General features: G+C 36.2%; 3 protein-coding genes across 3 annotated transcripts; all 3 read left to right on the top strand.

Moving 5' to 3' along the window:
• The first annotated feature begins 1,330 nt into the window (after positions 1-1,330).
• Positions 1,331-4,675, top strand: TAS2R9 (taste 2 receptor member 9). The gene is made up of 3 exons (XM_032391716.1): positions 1,331-1,374; positions 3,489-4,413; positions 4,628-4,675. Exons 1-3 carry the CDS (start codon positions 1,331-1,333, stop codon positions 4,673-4,675), a joined length of 1,017 nt encoding a protein of 338 aa, XP_032247607.1.
• Positions 4,676-6,596: 1,921 nt separating this feature from the next.
• On the top strand, positions 6,597-7,516 carry TAS2R8 (taste 2 receptor member 8). The gene is given in 3 exon segments (XM_032391715.1): positions 6,597-6,910; positions 6,912-7,008; positions 7,010-7,516. Coding segments are annotated over 3 exon segments (918 nt in total).
• A 3,721-nt stretch (positions 7,517-11,237) lies between these two features.
• Positions 11,238-12,177, top strand: TAS2R7 (taste 2 receptor member 7). The gene is given in 2 exon segments (XM_032391705.1): positions 11,238-11,495; positions 11,497-12,177. Coding segments are annotated over 2 exon segments (939 nt in total).
• Positions 12,178-19,440: the final 7,263 nt, after the last annotated feature.

The following is a 19,440-nucleotide window of genomic DNA, read 5'->3' as shown; positions in this document are numbered from 1 at the left end:
CACTTCAGTGGATGATGGAGTGTGAGAGAGAAAACTGTTGCCTCTTGAAAGGCTGCAGGGAAAGCAATGCCCATAGAGAAGAGTCAGGATTTAGTTGTGAGTTTGTAATATAAGGGGTCTATGGATAGAATGGAGGGCTCTATGAACTTGTATGGCCACCAAATTGTATCTTTCTTCCAATTAACCTTTAACTTAACCCTAGCATTCCTTCTAGGTATGCAGGTAGGTAACAATCATAGAAACATCAGCAGTACCTGTAATTTTTCATCTCTAGAAATCATAAATCACTATTATTACAGATACCTCAAATTATCTTTACCTTTCTCACTGCTCTTTCTGCCAGATATTAGTATTGTATGACAAGAGAAGCACAGGGATTACCAAATCACATTAAAAATATGCTTTAATTGGGGCTCCTGGGTGGTTCAGTTGGAAGAGCATGTGACTTTTGATCTCTGAGTCATGGGTTCAAGCCCCACACTGGGTGTAGACATTACTTAAATAAATAAGCCTTAAATATATATACTTCAGTCTATCTGGATTCCTTTAAAATTCCATGTATTTTCATTTTATTCACTTAGAAAAACATTCTTCTAGAGGGTATTATGCTAAGCGAAATAAGTCATTCAGAGAAAGAGAGTATCATATGATCTCACTGATACGAGGAATTTGAGGAACAAGACAGAGGACCATAGGGGAAGGGAGGAAAAAAGGAAACAAAATGAAACCAGAGAGGTAGACAAACCATGAGAGATGCTTAATCTCAGGAAACAAACTGAGGGTTGCTGGAGTGGTGGGGGTGGGAAGGATGGGGTGGCTGGGTGATAGACATTGGGGAGGGTATGTGCTATGGTGAGCGCTGTGAATTGTGTAAGACTGTTGAATCACAGACCTGTACCTCTGAAACAAAGAATACATTATATGTTAAAAAAAAAAAGAAGATAGTAGGAAGGGAAAAATGAAGGCGGGGAAATCGGAGGGGGAGACGAACCATGAGAAACTATGGACTCTGAGAAACTGAGGGTTTTAGAGGGGAGAGGGGTGGGGGGATGGGTTAGCCTGGTGATGGGTATTAAGGAGGGCACGTATTACATGGAGCACTGGGTGTTATACGCAAACAATGAATCATGGAACACTACATCAAAAACTAATGATGTAATGTATGGTGATATAACATAATAAAATAAAATTAAAAAAAAACAAAACATTTTTCTGAGGACATCATAGTCTTCACCAGTCTGCCAAAGTAGTCCATGGTACAAAAAAGTTTAAGATCCCCTGAGTTCAAACAAGGAAGGTACAGCAAACTGTCAGAAAAATAGATGAGAACATGAGGTTTTTGCTGATGATTTACTGTGAATTGCAGTGGACACGGTGAAGGATTTGGAGTGAGGAGGGAGATGAAGTCAGCAAGTAATTCAAATTATGAGTTGTCTGAAAATAAGACCAGTATGACAGTATTCTGCTCTTTTTTTTTTTTAAGATTTTATTTATTCATTTGAGAGACAGAGAGAGAACACAAGCAGGGGGAGAGGCAGCGGGAGGGGGAGAAGCAGACTCCCTGCTGAGCAGGGAGCCCGACATGGGGCTCAATCCCAAGACCTGGAGATCATGACCTGAGCTGAAGGCAGATGCTTAACCATCTGAGCCACCCAGGCACCCCAGCATTCTGTTCTTGATACATGTAGAAAGTGTAGTCATTTGCCTGACTTGACCATAAATAATCAGTAGCATAACTAAAGACAAAATGTCACCAGAAAATATAAGATTCTAAAGAACGGTAAACAGTATTTCAACAAGGAAAAGAAAATAAATTTAAACATCTGTCTACATAGGTTTGTGTTTGATCACCTCTGATAACAAAAGATGAGAGAAATGACCCAAGCTAACACATTGAACCCAGAATCTATGAAGGGGCAGCTATATCAATACACTGACCCAGATCCAGTGTTATAATCTATCCTCTTGGTCTAAAATCCTTAAAGTCCATTCTCACATGTATTCTTGGAGTGTCTGCCAATATAAATCAGTGAAATCTTGCAATTCTTTTGGAGTACTGATGTTTTCCCTTTTGGTCAGACTTGGTAACCACCTTCCCTCTTTTCCTCCCCCCCATTGACTGGAACGTGCTGCGTATGACTTTGGTTATGGGCCTAGAGACAAAAATTGTGATTCTGCTTATATTTAAAAAAATACAAGAAAAAGCTAAAGACAAATGACAAAGTGGGGAAGTATTGTCGATACAAATATGCTAATTTCTCTAATATATAAACACCATAGAAATTCATAAAAAGGTAGAAAAATGAGCAAAAATATAAACAGTCCACAAAAAAAATTCAAATGGCTTTTAATTATACGAAACGATATTTGACTCCTAACCCACCTAATGGGTGGGATTCTTCCTCTTCAGTCCCTATACTCATTGTCTGTTGTCACCAGTATTCTTAAAACACATGTGCAAATGATGTTGGGCATTTGCTTGAGATCATCACCCCAAGTCCTTTCCCTCTGACAGAGAAGCTTCTCCAGTTATAGCAAAGCCTAGAAACCTCCAGCTTACATGGTAAGTTGGTGAACTATTAAAGTCAGTGCAGGAGAACATTAATATAGTGTGGTTTATTGTTTTCTGGATTTAGATGCTATGTGTTTTAAATCATGAAACAACCAAAAAAGTATACAAATAGTAAACATATGATCCAATATGTTTTGTCTTTGAAATTGGTATCCATTATTATAAAAGCATTATAAAGAAGATTGCACTCAGATTTTAACATACAGATTCTGAGGTCAAATTCTGAGTAATAACAGGCACAACTGGAATGTCTTCAGTGCTCAGTCTTCCCCATTACAGGACGGAAGAGCTGGAAAGTCAAGTAATCATCTTTACGAGAAAATTGAAAACCACTGCTGCCCTACCTGAGTTATCCTAATTAATGAAGTGAATACATTGCTTTAAGACTGAAATTAGTCATGTTAACTGTCAACACTCTAAATCCACAATTATTTTTAAGCTCCAAAACATGCATTTGCACCAAATGGACCATAATCTGGGAGTACTTTGCAAGTCATCAGAGATGGTAATGTGCCACATCTGCAAATTAAATTGGATCCATATTTTCCAAGTAATTAATTTTTTTCTTGAAGTTCCTGGTCAAAAGCTTAAATTCGATAACTCCAAAATATACAAAGCTTAAAATGAGAAAGATTGTGCAAATCCAAGAAATCAGATCCATTCCTATTTTCATCTTGGAGGCTTTCAATCATCATTGCACATGAAAGATATTACTGGCCAATCAGTGAAGTCTTTAGGTAGTTCTCACCCGGAGCAGACTGGCTATCTCACTGACCTGGATCAAAGCTGACAAAGAGGGCAGAAAAAGACAACTTCAGCATGACCTACATGACAGACATATACACCATTCTTCACTGGTCAGCTGAAAGCCAATTCATCGTCAGTGATATCCCAAATCAGAACTCTCTGCTGACAGGCTAAGTACAACGGAGGTAATATATACCATCCTGATCGCTGCTGAATTGACTATAGGAATTTGGGAAAATGGATTTCTTGTACTGGTTAACTGCACTGGCTGGCTCAAAAGGAGAGATACCTCCATGATTGACATTATCTTGGTAAGCTTACCCATCTCCAGAATCTGTTTGTTGTGTTTGATATCTTTAGATGGCTTTATTATATGTATCTCCCGAGATAGATATGCCGGTAGCAAGCTAATGAGCATTGTGGATGTTTTCTGGACACTTAGCAATCATTCAAGTGTCTGGTTTACTTCTTGCCTCAGCATGTTCTATTTACTGAAGATAGCCAATATATCCCACCCATTTTTCCTCTGGCTGAAACTAAAGATTAACAGAGTTGTCCTGGGGATTTTTCTGATGTCCTTCCTTACCTGTATAATTATTAGTGTTTCATTGAATGAGGACTTCTGGGATCCCTTCAAAGGCAATCATAAGGAAAACATAACTTGGGAATTCAAAGTGAGTAAAATCCCAAGTGCTTTCAAACTGGTTATCCTGAACCTGGAGGCTATCATTCCCTTTGTTCTTTGCCTAACCTCATTTCTCTTGTTACTTTTCTCCCTATTTAAACATACCAAGCAGATGAAACTTAATGCCACAGGGTCCAGAGACCCCAGCACAGAGGCCCACGTGAGGGCCATAAAGGCAGTGATCATCTTTCTGCTTCTCTTCATTATGTACTATGCAGTCTTTCTTGTAGTAACCTCTAGCTTGCTGATGCCTCAGGGAAAATTAGTGGTGATGTTTGCTGGCATGATAGCTGTCATTTTCCCATCAAGCCATTTGTTCATCCTGATAATGAGGAACAGCAAACTGAGGGAGGCTTTTCTGAAAGTGCTAAGGATTGTGAAGAGTTTCCACAGAAGAAGGAAACCTTTCGTTCCACAGAGAATCCTGAATACAAGGAGAAAGAAATCAACAAAAGACCTTCTCCCTTCTCCCAATTGATTACATTCATTTTTTTATACATGCTATTAGAAATCATTAATATCTATCATTATCCTAAATTTTCTTTTGTGTTCCTTAACATTTCTGTTCTGGTTAACTTTAAATGAAATGTTATTGAACCACATATATTTCTTTGTCTTTGCAGGAAAAAATGAATCCAAATCCCATGCTAACATTTCATATCATTGCCTAAATGCAAAGAGATTCTACTTATTTCTGTCATATCTGGTAAAGGCCTTGAACTCAAAAAGTAGAAGAATTTTAAGCAAACAGACTTTGGGGAAGAGATTTTAAAACATATCAGTCCTTCCTATAAAATCAATCATGTAAAAAACTATCTACTTTGAGCTGGAAGTCAGTACTTATCTTTTCTGCCCTGTCCTCTCCATTTCTAGAATGGCTCGTCCTCATAAAGATGGAGAAAAAACACTCTGGTGAGATCCTCCCTAGGGTGAAATATAATGTAAGAAAAGAGGGGTGATCTCAAGAAAAGGTTTGACTAGGAAAGGGGATAAGGGGTGTACAGTTAGAAATATGCGTATCAAACCACCCTAGCTGGTGATGCCAGTTTTAGGAGTCAGTTCTCAAAGATTCTTTGGAATGTTTTCCTACCCTTCTAGACTCAAGAATCTTTGACATGGGGTGCCTGGGTGGCTCAGTTGGTTAAGCAACTGCCTTCGGCTCAGGTCATGATCCTGGAGTCCCGGGATCGAGTCCCGGATCAGGCTCCCTGCTCGGCAGGGAGTCTGCTTCTCCCTCTGACCCTCCTCCCTCTTATGCTCTCTGTCTCTCATTCTCTCTCAAATAAATAAAAAAAAAAAAAAAAAAAAAAAGAATCTTTGACATGTGTTTTTTGTTTTGTTTTGTTTTGTTTTAGCATCATTCTCTTTTCTATTCTGTTTCTGATAACATTTTACAGATAACTAGTTTTCCTTAAATTATTAACTTCATGCTTTCCTACTACACACTATGCACACATAAGAAATAGGAAAAATACTAGATATGTTTCTTACATTATGGAAGTACTTAAATAAAATTAGAAGAACCCTAGTTTATGTGATTTGTATTACCTAGTTTATGTGATTTGTATTACCTAGATTTGTGGGCTAGGTTTCCAAAGAAAGAATAAATCAATTTAACAGTAGACTTAGTCCTATTCCCTGGAAATATAATTCAGTAAATATTTTCTTAAAGGTGATTGCCCCATCTAGAGAAATGACTACAATGTAGAATGTGAGATTATAAATCTTATAAAAGGAGTTGATTGTAAATAGTATAAAGTGTGTTTTCTTAATTTTATATGAAAATATTCATTATCCAAGAGACAACATTTCAGGAAGTGAGTTGTCATGGACAGCATTTCCCATATTAAATAAAACCAAACATAGCAAATCTTTATCTAGCATCTTTCACTTCTATTAAAAAAACTCCATAGAGAAAAAATTTTTAGTAAATATTGCCATGTGCCTGCCTAATAACACTATGTCATTTATAATTAGATTTGTATCATACCCTTCTCTAATTAACCATTTATACGAAAACAAAATTACTATCCTCTGACTGAAAGTTAATTTTCTACAACTGATTGTACTGATCATTTCCAAAATTAAAATTCATTTCCACTAGGAAACTTTTGATTAATTTATAATTTATGGTGAAGAAAATGGACTTTCATTTACGCATTGTGATTTTTATGGAATACATGTTTTCATTTGCTTTCTCTGGCTCTGTATTCAAAATTCAATTTGACGGGGTCAAAATACACAGAAGCCTGTTGCAAATTCATGAAATATAATCTCTTTTAATTTGTATAAGAGCAGTTTCAAGCAAACATTTCCCTTATCACTCACTAAAGGGTGATGATTATAATTTGCCCTAGCTCAAAGCTAGTCAAACTGTTTGGAGCAACTAGTTGGTTGTCCTCGTGAATGGAGAAGCAATTCTATTTCAAAAGAGAGCTGGGTACTTCTGGAATTATATTAAAGTCAAAATAGTGGATGAGATGAAAATATTATTCCATGATTTGAAGAACTTATTTACCATGCTCCAACTGAGCGTCTGTAAATTAGCCCATCTGTAGTGATATTAGAGATCAGGGTCTTCTCCCTACCAACATGCTCAGTACGGAAGACAACATCTTTGTGATCATTGTAACTGGAGAATTCATAATAGGAATGTAGGGGAATGTATACATCGGACTAGTAAACTGGATTGACTGGATTAAGAAGAAAAAGATCTCCTCAATTGACTATATCCTCACCAGTCTAGCCATCTCCAGAATTTGTTTGCTCTGTGTACTGATACTAAATGGCATCATAATGGTATGCTACCCAGATTTTTATGAAAATGATAAACTACAGGCAGTCATTAGTATCTTCTGGACACCCACCAACTACTTAAGTACGTGGTTTGCCACCTGCCTCAATGTTCAAGATAGCCAATTTCTCCCATCCACTTTTTCTCTGGCTAAAGAGAAGAATTGACAGAGTGATTCACTGGATTCTGCTGGGTTGTTTGGCCATTTCCTCTTTTGATCAGCCTTATACTAGCAACAACACCAAATTATGATTATGAGTTTCATAAAATTATAAATCATAAAAGAAACTGCACTGAAATGTTCCATGTGAGTAAAAGTCAATACTTCAACCCTTTGACTCTCTTTAACCTGTTGGCAATTGTCCCATGTACTGTATCATTGATCTCATTTTTCCTTTTAATTATGTCCCTATGGAGACATATCAAGCAAATGAAACTCAGTGTTACAGGCTGTGGAGACCCCAGCACAGAGGCCCATGTGAGAGCCATGAAAACTATGACTTCATTTCTCTTCCTCCTTTTTGTGTACTATGGGGCTTCTCTTTTGGCGACTTTTAGCTACCCTATGAAAGAAAGCAAGTTAGCTGTGATGTTAGGAGAAATTATAGCAATTCTCTATCCTTCTGGTCATTCACTTATTTTAATTATTAGAAATAACAAGCTGAGGCAGACATATATCAGGATGCTGAGATATGGGAGAACAGTCTGCATGATGTAAAAATCTTAGCTTTATAAATGGACTTTGCTAATAAAAAATACATTCTCATTTTTTTCCAGTTATCCTGCTTATTTCGGGTAACATCTTTAAGTGTTCTTGAGACCTATTAGCACTTGAATGTATATATCCCTTTTGTCTGTGTACACTCCAGATTCTCATCTTCACACGCCCTTTCCTCCAAGAGTTTCAGAGCTCACACTTCCCTTTTTGCCTTCTTACTGCAGATGTTAGGCATGTACTGCCGAGTTAAGTTCCTTTGAGTTTTTACTTAGGCCCATGATAAAGAGCACTGAACCGCACTGTTTTTTCATTTTTTTCCTATCATACATTTTTTCATAGCTGACCCTTAATTTTGCTCCCTTCATGGCTCTGTTGGGTCACTCTCATTTGGCTTATTAACTAGGAACTCAGATCTCCCCTGTCCCATCTCTGGTTCAGTGTCCCAGTTACGTATCTGTCTCCTCCCAGATGAGTGATGCTTTAGGTGGTCTCCTAGATAATATTTCCTGGTTGATTTTATTCTGGCACCTCTTTATTCATTTTCCTTGAAATTAAATTTCCTTACAAACAACTTGCTGTTCAGGCAGCAATAGGATGGGAATAGATCCCTTTCAAGTATCTCTCTCTACGGACATTCCTAAGTGCTCTTCACAATCTGGATAAAGGGATGGGACAATTAATTTCGATCAGACTGCTTTACTCAGGCTCCTTTCTTAATAAGACCTGCAGGGGTTCTTTTTACTCAGGACTTTAGAAAAGCAATTAATTGGGAAGAAATTAACGTACATTTTGGAATAACTACATGCTATCACTAAAAAAGCAATGTATGCCATAACACATACAGAGTAAATTACAAAAAAATAATAATAAATAAGAGTCACTACTAAATTGTTGTTCTACTGTGAACATCAAATCCTTCCTCACTAGAGTAGTATTGAAATACTTGATCTGGAATATCTAAGTTCATGTCTGTTCTGATATGGCTGTGCATTTCAGGTCCTACCATGTGCTATGTCAAATTCTGGTCTATTTCAATCTACTTATTTTGTTTTGTTATAACCAAAATATTAATTACCTGAAGATTATCCACTTTTCTGCATATGATGATGTAAAATTCACTCTGGAAAGTCCCAATATTTACAGTCTTAAGTACATAAACTTCATCAACTATATTTCTAATATCTTAGCATTTAAATTGCTATTTGTTGTACAAGACAGGAGAATTGATATTCTTTTGATGGAATATATTAGTATATTCTACAAAATACCTGTTAATCCTACGCTGGAATGAACTTTACATTCTTCTGCAAGTTTAGATGAAATAAATGTTTTGTAAGATTAGTACTTCTGGGAAAGTTTCCCTCCGTTAGTGTGAAGTCCTTCCTTCCATGTTTAGTTTTCTGTATCTTCAGTGTTTGAAGTACCTCCACTGACCACCAAAGTTCAAAATAGTTCAAGGTAGTAAGGGTTCAAAGTAGTAAGCTGGTGACAAAATGCTCTCTTGCAATTTTTTTTTCTGTTTTCTTTTCTATTTTTTTTTATTGTAGTAGGGCATTCAATATGAGAGCTATGCTTTTAAAAGGCAAAAGATTTATGCGATCTGAAGAGAAATCAGAGTATGAGATCTATGCTTTTAACAAATTTTTAAGTGTACAATATAGTGTTGTTAACTATAGGCACAATATCGTAGAGCATATCTCTAGAATGTATTCATCTTGAGTAACTGAAACTTGATACTCATTGAATAGCAACTCTGCATTCTTATCTCCCCTCAAGCCCTGGCAACTACTATTTTACTCTTTGCTTTTATTACCTGACTATTCTAGATAACTATATAGGTGGAATAGGGCAATATTTGTCCTTTTGTAACTAGCTCATTTAACTCAGCATACTGTCCTCCAAGTCCACCTAGGTTTTTGTATATTGCAAAATTTTCTTCTCTTTAAGACTGAATGATGTTCCATTGTCTGTATGTAACACATTCTTTTTATTCATTCATATGTCCATGGGCAATTAGAGTGTTTCTACATTTAGCTGTTGTGCATAACACTGCAATAAACATGGGTGCTAATATCACTTTGAGATCCTGATTTCAATTCTTTTAGAGAAATACCCAGATTTGGGGATGCTGGATCATGTGGTAGCTGTATTTTTAATCTTTTGAGGAACTTTCATCCTGTTTCCATAGTAGCTGCACTATAACTTACACGCTATACAACACAAGTATGCAGAAAATCTATACTTACCTGCAAAAGCGACAAAAAACAAAGATGTACAAAAATGTATTTGTAAAGGTATTATCATAGTTACTGAGGCCCTTTATTTACCAGGGCACTGTGGAGAAGAAAATGATGTGCTTGGGTCAGGGATCATTTCTAGGATCAGAAGAAAGCAGTCATCTGTGAACATGGCTGCAAAATGAGATAGTGTGTCCAAAAATCAGGGCTGCATTTTAGGAGGTTTGTCCTTTAAGGAAGGATGGGAAGATATGTGTTCCCAAAGAAAGTATCAGCACGCAGAATTATTCCGTGGAAATACTATGTAGCAAAGTGTTTCTCAGTAACTCTAAATTAGAGAACCTACTTCAAAATAAGAGTAGCCTGTAAGAGTGAGGTAAACTTAATCATCAGTCTCTTGCCTGATAGTCTAGAAAGGCTAAGGATCTAGATTCTCAGATGCAATTTGGCATGGTGGAGGGTGGAGAGTAGATCAAAACACAGGATTTTAATCTCTTCTCTCATATGTACAACTGCGCTCGAGAACATTTTAAATGTAAAGGGAAAATATAAAGGTAATCAATACTCCATTAGGGCTCCTTCATCTTATCATATATAGCAACACAAACTAGATGACCATTAAATTGACTTGACTAAGAAAACAATGCATTATTTTAAGAGACCTTGTGCATGTAACTCTTCATCTGAATAACCAAAATAAATGAGCTAAAATATTTTTTTAGACCCAAATAAGCTATATTTAGTGTAACCTTTTAAATCCCTGAAAATGTATAGTTCTCAATGTTAACCCAAACTTTGGATTTTTAGCAGTAATCAATATTATCATTTAGCAAAATGAAGATTGCTCTACAAATTTCAATTTTGGCCTGTTCTCTAATTGCTAGAAAATCCTTGGAATTTAAATTTGCCAGATAAAATACAGAACACCCAATTAAATTTGAATTTTAGTACTTCTTGGAAGTGCTAATCTCATGCAATTTGGGACATATACTAAAAAAAAAATCATTCATTGTTTATTTGAAATTCAAGTTTAACTGGGTGTCCTGTATTTTTATTTGTTAAATCTAGCAGCCTTATTGAGGCTACTAGTATATGTTGCAGATTAATGAATCCAAAACTTGCAAAACATAGCCTTGCAAAACATAGACAGTGCAGGACCATGAAAGGAAACAGGTCTAATTTGCATACTAAAATGTAGCTCAGCCTAAATTAACCATATGTGGAAAAATAAAGCCTGCTGATACGGGTTTTACATACAGGTGATACATGCAGTGGCCAGGCCAGGGATTGCCAGCCACATTCGCTTCTCAAGACTAATTAGGATTTAATGATGATAGCTACAGTCTTCGTTTCTCACTCCAGTCTCTGCCCTAAGACAGACTACAATAAGAGAGGCAAAGAAAATTATAGCAAAATCTAAGAAGTAGGTGTACCAAACTATATCAGTTCAACTAGAAACGAATTGGATATTTCTGTATTTTAACATGCCGGATAAAGTGGAGACCACCTTAATGCTCATGGCAGCTGGAGAGTTTTCAATGGGGATTTTAGGAAATGCATTCATTGGATTGGTGAACTGCATGGGTTGGATCAAGAATAGGAAGATCGCCTCCGTTGATTTAATCCTCACAAGTCTGGCCATATCCAGAATTTGTCTATTATGTATAATACTATTAGATTGTTTTATATTGGTGCTGTATCCAGACGTGTATACTACCGGTAAACAAATGAGAATCATTGATTTTTTTCTGGACACTAACCAACCATTTAAGTGTCTGGTTTGCCACCTGTCTCAGCATTTTCTATTTCCTCAAGATTGCGAATTTCTTCCATCCTCTTTTCCTCTGGATGAAGAGGAGAATTGACAGTGTGATTCCTAGGATCCTGCTGGGGTGCTTGGTCCTCTCTGTGTTTATTAGCCTTTTTGTCACTGAGAATTTGAATGATGATTTCAGGTATTGTGTTAAGACAAAGAAGAAAACAAACTTAACTGTGAGATGCAGAGTAAATAAAGCTCAATATGCTTCTATCAAGATTTGCCTCAACCTGTTAACGCTATTCCCCTTTTCTGTGTCCCTGATCTCATTTCTCCTCTTGATCCTCTCCCTCTGGAGACATACCAGGCAGATGAAACTCAATGCCACAGGGTGCAGAGACTTCAGCATAGAAGCCCACGTGGGAGCCATGAAAGCTGTCATCTCCTTTCTCCTCCTTTTCATTGCCTACTGTTTGGCCTTTCTCGTAGCCACCTCTAGCTACTTTATGCCAGAGACTGAATTAGCTGTGATCACTGGTGAGTTGATAGCTTTAATCTATCCCTCAAGCCATTCATTTATCTTAATTCTGGGGAGCAATAAATTAAGACAGGCATCCCTAAGGGTGCTATGGAAAGTAAAGTATATCCTAAACAGGAGAAATTTCTAACACCATAAACAGATCTGAAGGCTAACTATCATTTACTAGGACAAAGCAAGACATGATGTTTCTTAGTTGTCTTCAGTTCTTGCATTAATGTTGGTTTCATATGGTTAATTACTCTTAAATGTACTTAGTATATCTATAATGTAATTTAGGAAATCTCATGTAGAGCTGATTTTGCCTCTTTCTCTCTGTCTCTCTCTTCTCTCTCTCTCCTTCCCTTCAGAGTTTTTTTTTTTTTAAACATGTTTTGGAACATATAAAAGTTAATATCTTAATATTAACTGTCAGAAGAGAGAGTATTTCAAGTTCTAAATCATTTCTCTAGATGCAAAATTGTATGACTAGTTCAGAACAACTGTAATAGTATCTAGCTATTATTTGCATCCCTATGAAAAGCAGCTCACTCATCCCCACAATCCTAGTTAGATTTTTTTCTCAGATCATCCAACTAGACTCCATCTTTGGAAAAAGCTCAATATGGTGACAGTTCTTAATCAAATGTTATGCAATTCTGTGAATGTAGCAGAAATTAATGCTGATTATAATCACAGTTAAGATATATATTGTGATTAAAGTAAATATTGTCACAACAAGTTCAAAAATTATTTTAGGACTATAGATCAATGAAAGAAAGATACTCTGTAAGTGTGAGAGAAGGAGAGTTTATATAGAAAGTTTCTATAAAACAAAGTTGGCTAAAAAAAGAACGATTGATTGCTTACTGAAGTACATTTTTCCACAAAAAACACGTGTAAGTTTGCTTTTAGCAGACTAGGAACCAGGCACTGAATGTCAAGATATCCTTTTATTTATTTATTTATTTATTTTTAATTAACATATAATGTATTATTCATTTCAGGGGTACAGGTCTGTGATTCATCAGTCTTACACAGTTCACAGCGCTCACCATAGTACATACCCTCCTCAGTGTCCATCACCCAGCCACCCCATCCTTCCCACCCCCCTCCACTCAGCAACCCTCAGTTTTTTTCCTGAGATTAAGAGTCTCTTATGGTTTGTCTCCCTCTCTGGTTTTGTCTTGTTTCATTTTTCCTTCCCTTCCCCTATGGTCCTCTGTCTTGTTTCTCAAAATCCTCATATCAGTGAGATCATATGATACTTATCTTTCTCTGACTGACTTATTTCACTTAGCATAATACCCTCTAGTTCCATCCATGTCGTTGCAAATGGCAAGATTTCATTTTTTTTGATGGCTGCATAATTGAATGTCAAGATATCCTTAGAAGATGAGACCTTCAATCAAAAACTTATGTATTGAGATGTTAAAACATCAAAACTATCAAAGGAGATATTGATTCAATACAGATCATCGCTACATGCCAGGAGAATACTATTTGGATTATACATATGTTATCTATGAAATATCTCTTTGGGAAATTCCAACAAAAGCAAATCATTTATGTTGCAGAAAGGATATTTTGGAGTGATTGACTCTGTTACTAACCAGCCTAGAATAGCCATAAATTTTGTGTGTAGAAAAGAAAATGTTTGCAAATATTCTCATCAATAAGTTTGGCAAAAATAAAAATTAATTCTACATTAGTTTCATATATTAATTTTTCTTCTCAAATCTGACAGTGCAAGATACACATTGAATAAATTGATAAATTTAAAAAGATTTATATTGAGTGCCTTGTAAGTTAAAGAAACAACAGAAAATTAGATGCATACATTGAAGCTTACATTCTTTTTGATATGGTCTTAAAGAATACCGTCTCCCACCTCCTACCTAGGCGGAGACCAATATATTTGAATTTATTAGGCATGGGAATAAAAAAACCCCTGAGGGCTAAAGGAAATCTTGGAAACTCCATGTTTGATGTCTTTGTGTTGTGGACCTGAGAAATTTGATCATCTACTTACATTAGAAATATTAACACCTCAACATTCAATTTCTCTGTGAAGAGTAGCCAGGCAAAGAATACTAAGGTGGAAAAGAAGCCATATTAGAAATCTCTTACTGCACACAATTCTACTTACTGGCATATGTAGGATGAAAGTGATGTAACCAAAGTAAGTGTTTTATCTTCTGAGATTATATTAATTCTGAGAAATAAGGCAACAGTGATAAAAACTCAGGGTTGAAAGAAGACTTGTACTATTTCTTTTATTCCCAGTGTTGGGAGTAGAGTTTTTCAGGCTTACTCTAAGAGATTGAAGCAAACAGTTTACAGAGAATGCAAGCAAATTCCTTCTTGTTTTTATTCCTTGTTTAATAAGTACATATCCACTCATACACTGAATATCTGAGCATTATACATGATCCTATATGCTGTAAATACAGATAAAATGTGACAAAGTCTGTGCTCTCGTGTAATGCACAGTCATAGAAAACATTATGGAAGACAGATATTAATCAAGTAAACAAACTCAGAGTTACAAATCATGATTGATACAACTGAGAATAACTGGAGAAAAAGAAGAGCTTTATAGAGGGTAGTCAGAATAGACCTACTTGAGAAACTGAGATTTCAAACTGAAACTTGAATCACAGATATAATCCAGCCATGTGCCATCCAGGACAAATAATCTCCCAAAAAGATGGTACTGCAAGTGCCACTACCCCGAGGAGCAAGTGTTTGAAGAAGAGCAATGAGATTTGAGTGACCAGAGCATGGTGAGCAAGGGGTGACTGGCAAGATCATGAAAAAGCCTTATAAGTCACAAGAGAGAATTTAGATTTAAGTGCAATGGGAAGACATAAAAAGGAATTGAAACCATGTGTAACATAATTTGATTTATATGAAAATTTAGGTTTACTTTGGTTATAAGAACAATGGATGTACTATGTAGTTGTGTTGGAATGGGCAAGAGTACAATTAAGGGGACCAGCTAATAAGTTATAGTATAGTAAGTTGTCTCTATGAGAAATCATAGCGGCTCAATTTGGATGGTGGTAATTGAGTTAGGACATTTTTTTTTAAGATTTATTTATTTATTGGGGGGAGGAGGCAGAAGGAGAGAATATCCAAGCATAGAGCATGTAGCAGGGCTCCACCTCACAAAATCATGACCTGAGCCAAAACCAAGAATCAGACGGTTAACCGACTGAATCACTCAGGCACCTCTAGAGTTCTGATATTTTTAAAAAGATGAATTCTATATATTGTATAGATAAAGCTGATAGGTCTTATTACTCAATTAGATAAAGGGAAGGAATTGAAGAAAAAGAAGATTCAAAAAACTTTTAGATCATTTATACTTTAACAATTGAGACTACATTGCTACCTAAGATTGAGTGGCAAATGTTGATCAAGGACGGGAGAACAAAAATCAAAAATTCTATTTTTTAACATATTAGGCATAGGAGAACTATGAAATAACCAAGTGAAAATGACAACTAGATAACTGGGTATATGAATCTTTCACTAAGGATTGAAATAAGAGATACATAACAAAATAAAATAAAACTAAAAAATAAAATAAAATTAAATTAAATTAAAAAAATCAATCAATCAGCTGCTGGGGTATCATAGTCACATGGTATCCCAAGACCAGGTGTTCAACCTCTATCAGGGCACGAAAGCAAAATAAAAGCGATTTTGAACATGAAAAAAAAAAAAAAAAAAAGAATAAAAAAATGGGTTACAAGACCTAAACATATAATTTGAAAATTCAGTTGAATTCTTTGTAACACACCCTGAGGATAACTTGTAAGTAAATTATCTTTTAAATTGTGTGTGATATTCTTTCTCTGTTAAAAAGAAGTACCAGTTTTGAAAATAATGGAATTCATAAGGATTAAGAAGTTCAAATATGATACTGTAAGAGCTATTATCCATCGGATCCAATTCTTCTTTTTATATATTCCTTCTGATAGCACACATATTAGGGTAACTGCAAACCTAGCTATGAGAGAGTCATTCAATCATGTATACTCCATTTTTGCTCATTTCTTCTTGCCCTTTTTAAATCTCTTTTTATTTGACTCTAGCAACCTAATCATTGCCTCAACACTCCAGGTCCATAGGATGTGTGTCACTTATTTATATCAGATAGTCGTGCAGTACAATGTTGAATTTAGTACTTCATTACACACTACTTTACTGAGTATATAATCAAGCCTTACTCACCAATGAAGATTGTCTGTTCCGTGAGGGCAATAAGCTCCAACACATATTTCTTTTGTATCTGTAGAAACACATCTTCAATTTAAAGCTACTAGACTGGGGTGCCTGGGTGGCTCAGTTGGTTAAGCATCAGCTTTTGGCTCAGGTCATGATTCCAGGGTCCTGGGATCAAGTCCCATGTCAGGCTCTCTGCTCTGTGGGGAGCCTGCTTCTCCCCTTCCCTCTGCCTGCAGCTCTGCCTGATTGCTCCCTCTCTCTCTGTGTCAAATAAATAAATAAAATCTTTAAAAAAAATGAAGCTAATAGATTGAAGACCGCTGGATTTCTAAAGTTATATTTAAAACAACTCTTTCATCAAATTAATGATTAAAATTGCAAAAATTTATTTTTTTGACCAATGTCACAAGTATAGCAATAAGAACTCTTGTCTTTGATTGATGACTTCAATGACTTATTAGAAATACTATTCAAAATAAAACAAATTGTTCCCTAAAATCTCAATAGCATATAACTAAAGTAATAGGACACAACTCTTGAGAGGCAATGAGAGTAAGTTCAGAACTCTTAGTCTTTCCTAGTGATTAGATAATTGACATTCTATAAAACTGATAGAAGGATCAAGAGATTTAAAGAACAAAGATGAATTAAAATCATGGTTAAACAGATTATCTGCTGAGTAAATTATTCCTTGTCAGTAGCTGTTTTGGAGTTGGGGCTGAGCTATTAATCTAATTCTGACAATTCTTGTTCTCTGTTTGCTCTAGGAAAAAGGAAAGCAAAAATAATGACTGTGAGGGGCACCTGGGTAGCTCAGTCAGTTAAGTGTCTGCTTTTGGCTTGGGTCATGATGTCAGGGTCCTGGGATTGAGCCTCATGTCAGGATCCATGCTCCGCAGGGAGTCTGCTTCTGCTTGTCCCTCTACCCCTGACCCTGTTCATGCTCTCAGTCTCTCTCTTTCTCTCAAAGAAATGAATAAAATCTTAAAATAAAACAGAATGACTGAGAGACAGTCTACTTGCTAAAATGTCTGCTCATCAGAACTTTACCATACCTGTTATGTCAGACTTACCAATCTCGATCTTATGCCTTTTGCTGGGCTTTGCTGAAAGCCAACAGGATAGCTTAAGAAGGTGAAGAAGAAGAAGAAGAAAAGAAGAAGAAGAGGGAGAAGAAGAAGGAGAAGAAAAGGGAGAAGAAGAAGAAGAGGGAAAAGAAGAAGAAGAAAAAGCAGGAGGAGGAGGAAGAGGAGGAGGATAGGGAGGAGGAAGAAGAGGCACTTACCATTAACTTATTAAATTAAATTAAATTAAATTAAATTAAAGGTACTTACCTTTAAATTACAGTTATCCTCTTTTTTTCTTCTGGAGAGATTTGGAGTTTCTCACTTATATAGTTCCCAAAGAACAATAAGAGTATTGCTGCTACATAGGAAGAACCTCCAGGCTTCTATTGGGTTGCTTTAGCCAGAACATTTCCTCTATAGAAATTATCACTAATCTCATTGTATTCTATATTATTAAATTGTCAAATGATAACACGTTTTCCACTGTCTTCCTTAACTGTGATAAGCATGACATAATAAAAGGTTAAGAATGCAAATGTAATTGCTTGATGACACAGGAACTACTTTGGGGCAAGATTTAGGAAGAAACTTTTGATTTGTCAGTAGAGCCAAAGGAATCACTAAGTGGTTCCAGGGCCAAGAGTCTACAAAGGAGAGACCCACATTAATATACTATATCTAATTTAGAATTAATTTAGTTCATAGAGAATTAATAAGTGAAGATAACGTATGACATCAGATTCCCTTAGCAAAAATGTTGGAAAGGGGGAGTTGGACATTGTAAAGAGGGTCCAGTGAATCATTTGGTGGGGGATGGCACTTTCCACAGCACCTTGGAAGGAAATTCTAGACAAACTAACCTCCATGGAAGGGAATTAGGGAGGTAAAAAATAAATAAATAGAAGTTGGCTTTCTTGCACAAACATGAAAGGTCAACTCCAGAGATTTCTGTGAACTTAAGATTTGGCTGCTCCATTTATTGTCTCTTTGAACTTGAGCATTAAAACCCAAACAGTTGATGAGGTGGAATGAGAAACAAATGTCAACATAACAATCCCAGTTAAAAATATATTGAAAATCTTTTTTAAGAAAACCCAAAGAACATAAAGAGCTGAACAAAATGCTCCCTGAAGATAAACTTACGTCACTTGCTGGGAGTCTGAAAAGACGTTCAAAGGATAGAAACTGCTATTTTATCAATTGTCTATGGAAAATTACAAAAAAAAAAAACCCTCCAGAAAACCCAAACATAACCTATTTTGTATGCACTAGGAAAATGCTTGATTGGATGAATACACCTAAAAAAGGAAACTCCTTTGAATCAAAGGAGCAGAATATAAGGGCTAAACTTGTGCCCTGGTCAGATGTGGTTTCAAAATCTGTCTTCATCACTTACTAGTTGTGTAATCCGGGCAAAATAGTTCATCTTTATAAGCCTCATTCTTTTTGTCTACAAAAGAGAAATAGGAGTAATTAGCTTATAATGTTTTCGTGAGACTTGAGGGAGATGACCCATATAAAGTGCTTATCCTGGCCTACCAGAAATGTTCAATAAATATTAGTGATGAGGAAGATGATGATAGTGACATGCTATTTCTTAGAACTTATGAATTCTTTCTTTGGGTGTTAACAGCTGGATGAAAGGGAATGACCTCGCATCTACCGAGCCTCTAATAGTATATAAGGTATGTGTGGGGTGGGGATGGGTGTGTGGGGAGGTGAGGTGGTCAGAGAGTCAAGGAGAAAGTTGAAACAAAGATGTGAGCCAAGGCAATAAAGACAATGTGTTGAGGGTGGGTGGTATTGGCAAAGGAGAATCAGAGCTATCTCCTCAAGGAGAGAACATTGCAGCTGTTGGGGAGGAAGAATTTACTATGCACTTCAACATCCTTCTAGCTGAACTAAGAATCAAATTGAGATTGTCACCGGGACCCAAGGGTGCAAGAGCACCTGCCTGCAGGGGTTCTGAACAGATCAGTTCTGGACACTTGCCACTGATAAAATCCAAACACAAAGAAATGAGTGGGGACAAAACAAGAAAGGAATTTATTTCAGTGAGGCTGACACTGGGAAGACAAAGGTGAACATCTCAAAGACTGTCTCCAAAGTGC

Source organism: Phoca vitulina, unplaced genomic scaffold (genome assembly GCF_004348235.1).
Source record: "Phoca vitulina isolate PV1807 unplaced genomic scaffold, GSC_HSeal_1.0 scaffold64, whole genome shotgun sequence".
Lineage (NCBI taxonomy): Eukaryota > Metazoa > Chordata > Mammalia > Carnivora > Phocidae > Phoca > Phoca vitulina.
This window is presented reverse-complemented; position numbering and strand designations above follow the sequence as displayed.